The following is a 6,830-nucleotide window of genomic DNA, read 5'->3' on the forward strand; positions in this document are numbered from 1 at the left end:
CGAACCTATCCACATGCAACTTTCTCACTTATGAAGTGAATATCCATTAATATGTTTAGTGCGCTAATGTTGAATGAGATTACCTGAGAGATAGATCACACTAATATTATCACAATAGACCAATGTGGAATTGTGGACTGGACGATGTAATTCCAAGAAAAGGTTTTAGATCCAGTAGAATTTGGAGACAACATTAGCTACCCCTCTGTACTCAGCTTCAGCACTAGACCAATATAAAGTAGGTTGACGTTTAAAGGACCAAGAGATCAAGTTGTCTCCAAGAAAAACACAGTATCTAGAGGTGGAGTGTCTGCTATCGGGCCATCCACTCGAATCAACATCAATGTAAGAGATGAGACCAGAAACTAAAGACTTGTAAAGATGTAAGCCTAATCAAGTGTGCCCCAAATGTATCGCAAAATTCGTTTGAGAGCATTCATATGTTCACCCTTCGGGTCATGCATATGTAAGTAAACCTATTGCACAACAAAAGATATATCTGGTCTCAAAAATGTAAGATATTGCAATGCTCCAGCTAAACTACGATAATGTGTAGGACCTTCATAGGGAGATCCTGAAGAGACACTCAATTTAGCCTTATTATCCACTAGCGTAGTTGCATGATTACAAGAGGTCATGTCGGCTAGTTCAATAATCTCCTCAGCATATTTATGTTGACAAAGAAATAACCCACTTGCATGTCGTGTAACTGCAATGCCCACGAAATAGCTCAGAGGACCCAAATCTTTCACAGCAAATTTAGCAGCAAGGAAGGACATAATAGACTGACGAAGAACATCAGATGACGTAGTGAGAATGATGTCATCAACATAAAGGAGAATGTATGTCATATCATTTTCTTATTGGTAAATAAATAGAGAGTGATCAGATATACTATAGGAAAAATCAATAGTGGAAACAAAGTTAGCAAACCATTGATACCAAGCACGAGGGGCTTGTTTGAGGCCATATAGAGATTTCTTCAATAGGTACACATACTCTGGATGAACGAGGTCTTTGAAACACAACGACTGATGCATGTGTTAGGACCGGTAGTGGTCGGCTAGAGGGGTGTTAATAACCTTGCAAAAAAATGAACCTTCCTCGGACGTTATAGCTTAATTAAATACTTGCATAAAAATTAAGAAAGTAAAATTAACAAGAAGGGTATGAAGTATTTTACTTGGTTACAACCGGGGAGGTTGTTAATCTAAGGAAGTTAAAAATCACACTAAATTCTCTTTCAGGTAGAGAAGCCTCTTTACAACAATTAAAGCACTCAAAAAGCAAAGCTAGACAGAAGAAGTTGTTTACAAGTGTTCTGTTTTAGCCTCTGGAACTAGGGATATATTTATAGCCCTAGTTAAGGCGCCTGGAAGGGTTCCAGGTGCCTGATCGGGGCGTTTGACACGATCCGGATAACAATTCTGGTCCGGACACCTGGAAGGATTCCGGGCGCCCGGAGTCTGGCAAGTCCGGGCACCCGGACCAAGAAAGTCAACATCCTATTGACTTTTGGTTATGGTCTTCCGCTCCGGTTTCGCTCACCTTGGTCCGAGTCTTCCACTCCGGCTGTACTTGCTTGGGTGATCTCGGCCATCCGGAATAGGGCTCACCTGAACCCAACTTTCAGCCTTCGAGCAAGCTTCCACTTTGGCTTCTCGTCCCTCGGAAACGTCACGCGCCTCCTTCTCGTCCGCCCGCATACTCTTCTGCATCACTTTGTCTTTCGAACGCACTGAGCCTGTCGACTCTCTTTCGTGTCGTTCTTCTCGCTAGCTGCGTCTTTTACTCGACTTCCTGTGCTTCTAAATTCCTACATACTTAGACATAGGGTTAAAAATCAACAGGACCTAATCTGACTTGGTTGATCACATCAAAACTACCTTGGGTACTAACAGCATGTAGATGGTTTCATGTAGATAACCATGCAAGAATGTATTTTTACCATCCAGCTAATGAATAGGTCAAGATTTTACAAAGATATATTGAGAATAGTCCAAATAGTAGCTGGTTTCACCACGGGGCTAAATGTTTCATCACAATCCACACCAACTTGTTGAGATTTGCCATCACCAACAAGATGAGCTTTGTGCCTTTCAAAAGAACCATCAAATTTCTTTTTATGACAAAAAAATCACATTGAATGAATAATATTAACATTAGGAGGATGGGGCAGCAACTCCCACATCTTATTGTTAATAAGAGAATCATATTTGTCTGACATGACCACTTTCCAATTTGAGTCGGACAAGGCAGCATTCGGGTTACTGGGAATAGGGGATGGCGCAACCAAAGATGTCCAATTGAATTTGCATTTGGGCTTAAAAATCCCATGCATGTTGTATGCTGTAATAGATCGAGACAAGGCTTGGGTTGTTTGGTTATGCTGTGAGCTAGGCGAGAATGCTAACGGTTGGGCTATTCTAGGTGGGTTGGGCCGTGGAAAAGTGTTGTTGGACATAGGCTGAGATGTTGGTTGAGGAGGTTGGATGATAGTGGACTCTTGTTCTTGCTGGTGGATTAGATTAGGTTGACTGTGAAGATGATGGTGTAAAAGGGGATGTAGACCATCACTCAAAAAATCATAGGAGTGGAAAGAAGGAGTGTGTAGAGTAGCAAACGGGAAGTTAGACTCATCAAAAATGATATGTCTAGAGATAATTATTTTTTGACTAGACAAATCATAATACTTATATCCTCTATGATTTAGTAGGTATCCCAAGAAAACACAGGGGTGGAATGGCCATGTAACTTGTGTATTGTGGTGGAGGGAAAGAGAGGATAACATAAACACCCATAAATGTGTGTAGGAAGGATCCAAATGGTAAAGAAATTGAACTAGGGGATAATTAGAGAGTATCTTGCTAGGGAGAATGTTTAAGAGGTATGTTGCCATTTGGAGGGCATGATGCCAAAATGATGGTGGCATAGAAGAGTGAGCAAGAAGAGTTCGAATCAAGTTATTGATTACTCGGATTTTACGTTCGGCTTTGCCATTTTGTGGAAAAGTGTGAGGGCAAGAAAAACAAAACACCATGCCATGCATTAGTGTGACAAAATTACTTAAATGACTTGTTGTCAAATTCCCTCCCATTGCCACACTAAAAACTTCTAATATTTTTCTCAAATTGAGTTTGAATGAGTGCACTAAAAGACAAGAAAATGGAAGGAGCTTGTGATTTTCTTCCAATAGGGAATATCCATAAGAAATTAATATAATCATCCAAGAAAAGAATATAATACTTATGACCTACTGAATTTAAGATTGGTGAAGTCCACAAATCAATATGTATTATATCAAAAGGCTTTGTAGCACAAGAATTCAAAACAGGAAATGGCAACTTAACATGTTTTCCAAAAATTCAAGATTGACATACAGAAGAGTATGAAGATGGTTTATAGTCAATAAATTTATTATTCCTAAGTGAGTGTAAAACAAGTGCTCCCTGTTGTCCCAAATGATTATGCCATAAAATAGGAGAAAGTGCTACAAAGGTTGATAGAGAGGTGGTGGTGAGAGGATATAGATCCCCAGTGCTATCACATCTCATTAGTGACATTCCCGTCTAAAAATCCTTCATAGAAAAACCAAATGGGTCAAACTCAATGGAAACATTATTGTTAATGGTGAAACAACGCATAGAGATAAGGTTTTTAACGAGGTTAGGGGCATGCAGGACATTGTTTAGAGTTAAAGGTGAGTGAGGCGGGGAAAGAGATTTTTGTCCATAACCACAAATTAGAATTTCCTGTCCATTGCCAACAATAATATTTTTGTTATTGCTCATATTAAAATAGGGTGTGAGAGTACCCTGAGATGCATTCATGTGTTAGATAGTGCTGATATCCATGTACCAATTTTCATCAAGAACATTGAGAGACAAATTGGGCATCGCTGCATCAATATTAGTATATGCATAGCTCGAAGGAGGTGGAACTTGGGCACTATATGCCTGTGGTGGACTATTGCCTAGAATTTTGAGCTGACGAGTAGGAGGTGGATGAGCCCGTGATGAGTTGGGGTAAGGACAAGGTGGAGCAGCCCATGCTTGTTGTCCCCAAGACCCTGACAGTGGTTGTGGTATCCACTAGTACGGTTGCTCCTGTTGCCATGGACGTTGCTGTTGTTGTCCACCGGCGTGGTTGCTGCTACCATGACCTTTTCCTCTATCACCACCATGTTTTCTCGATTATTATTGTGATTTTGACTATGTTTCTGACCATTATTGTTGCAGTTTGATGTATTACGAGAACGTGATATCGAACTTCGATCATAGTTAGACGCAATATTAATGGAATCGTTGGTAGTGAGGAGTCGGTGCTGGCAGCGGTGGTAGCTTGTTTAGCCTTTCGGGTTTCCTCAAGGATTAATCTCGATCGTGCATCGTAAAAAGGTGGTAAAGGATCACTCTGTTGAATGAATTTAGCAACACCATCGTAGTTCTCATTTAAACCCACAATTAACTGAAGAACTAATCATTGATTTGAAACCGGTGCACCAATGTTAGAGAGTTGATCGGCAAGCATTTTGAGTTCTTGACAATAGGCCGAGATGTTAGGATAATCCTTCATCTGAACGTGAGTGAATTGGTTTTCCAGGTAAACGACACGAGAAGTTTTATTATCCTAGAAAATGTTTTGCAATTGTTCCCATGCTTGCTGTGCAGTTGAATCTGGTTCCAAGATGGTATGCAAGAGATCAGTGGAGATCGTACCATAAATCCATTGAAGGACTATTGCATCCAAGTGTGACCATAATGCTTTCTCAGTCTCGACAGGCTCTTCTTGTTCTTTCTCGGTTGGCTTCGATTTTGGAAGGATAATATGATCATGACTTGGTATGCTCGACAATGAATCTTAAACAACTCCGCCCATGAAGAATAATATCCCTTTTCCATCTCTAGAGTAATGGAGATGAAGTTTTTGACATTATTAACGGCCAGAGCAAGATGGAATTTGGTTTGTTCAGCCATTGATATAGGAAGAGAAGAAGAGAGAAGGATAGAAAGGTGGAGGAGGAAGGAGGTTGTTGGTATGTTTAAAGCTTTGATACCATGAACTCTAGGGGAAGATTGTAAGTACCCCATTGTAGTTTTGATGTGACCAATCAGATTAAGTTAGGTAATGTTTGTATTTGATGCTTTATATCTAAATGTATAGGAACTTAGGAGCACAAGAAATCATGCAGAAGACGTAGTTAGCGAGAAGATATACTCAATGCATCCAAGGGATGAAGTGCTATGAAAGAGTACATCGGTGGACATGAATGACGTGTTTGACGTTTGAGGGATCAGAAGTTGAGGAGGAAGCCTGCTCAAGGAGAAGGTCGAAATTGGGTTTGGGTCAGCTCAATTATGAAAGTCGCAACATCACCCACACGCGAAAAAGGCTCAAGAGATGGAGCTGACTTTGGATCTACCTTGTGGAAGGCGACTCCAATAAAGTTTGAGGTGCCCTCGCACCTCTAAGTGGAAGGCACCTCCAATCCTATTAGAGGCAACCTCAAGATTGCATGAAAGATGCCCTCAAGAGTCTTGGAGGTACCTTCAATAGCCATTAGCTGAAGATAAAGTTTTATCTTCAGTAGATAAAATTTATCTTATTGGAGGTACCTTCGAGCAACAGATAGGTCTTTTTCGAGACTATAAAAAGACCCCTGAAGCTAAGAATTGAACAATAACTCTTGTATTGATTTCCTAATATTTTCTGAGCTTTTAAAGTATGTGAGAGGCTTCTCTGCTTTCAACGAAGGAGAATTTTAGTGAGATTTCATCTACCTTGAATTAATAACCACTTAAGTTGTAACCAAGTAATTCCTGTGCCTTTTTTCTTTTTATGAGTTGTTTATTTTTATTTTATGCAGTTTATTTTACTTAATTAAATTGTGCATCCTTGCTAAGCAAAAAGCAAAAGATATTTCTCTAACTTCGATTTCAGCCTATTGACCCCCTCTAGCCGGTCGCTCGAGATCAACAATAATGACCAGAGTGAAGATTTTAGATGGATTAAATCTCTATCTTTTACACTAATTATGGACAAACTCATTGGAGACATTCAAGACACAATACCATAGTGCATATTGTTTGCAGATGATATTACTTTAGTAAATGAGGCACACGAAGGAGTAAATATTAAACTAGAATTTTGACAGAAAATACTAGAAGTGAAAGGTTAGACTTAGTAGAGTAAAGAAAGAATATATGAAATTTAAGTTTAGAAATATTAGACATAATCTGACAATTGTTAAGATAGGAGATGCCAAATTATCTTGAACTGCAAGCATTAAGTACTTATGATCATTTTTTACAAAATTATGGAGGAATTGAGAGAGATATCATACATAGAATATAAGCAAAAAGGTGGCAATGGAGGTTAGCATCAAGCATTTTATGTGATCGTATAATACCTCTAAAATTTAAAAAGAAATTCTGCAAAACGATGGTTAGACATACTATATTATATGACTCTAAATGTTGAGTTATGATTCGAGCACATAAGTAGAAGATGAAAGTTGTAGAGGTAATGATGTTAAGGTAGATGTGTGGATATACGAGGATGGACAAAATAAGTAATGAGAATATTAGAAAGTAAGTTAGAATTGTATCTATTAAGACAAAACTCTGAGAGACACATTTAAGATGGTACAGACATGTACTTAAACGATTAATAAATACTTTAATTAAGCTATGTAAAATTATGACAAATATGTATATCAAATGAGAATTAGAAAGATCAAAAAATACTTGGTTAATCATAAAAAAATAAGATAAAATTTAATTAAATATAAATGATGATATAGTAGAGATTAAAGTGTAATGTCGTAAAAG

General features: G+C 38.5%; 1 protein-coding gene across 1 annotated transcript; it reads right to left on the reverse strand.

Moving 5' to 3' along the window:
* Window positions 1–476: 476 nt before the first annotated feature.
* On the reverse strand, window positions 477–4,183 carry LOC121999227. Its single transcript, XM_042553933.1, has 3 exons — window positions 3,992–4,183; window positions 2,021–2,119; window positions 477–785 (listed from the first exon to the last, which is right to left on the reverse strand). Exons 1-3 carry the CDS (start codon window positions 4,181–4,183, stop codon window positions 477–479), a joined length of 600 nt encoding a protein of 199 aa, XP_042409867.1.
* Window positions 4,184–6,830: the final 2,647 nt, after the last annotated feature.

Source organism: Zingiber officinale, chromosome 7A, assembly GCF_018446385.1.
Source record: "Zingiber officinale cultivar Zhangliang chromosome 7A, Zo_v1.1, whole genome shotgun sequence".
Classification (NCBI taxonomy): Eukaryota; Viridiplantae; Streptophyta; class Magnoliopsida; order Zingiberales; family Zingiberaceae; genus Zingiber; species Zingiber officinale.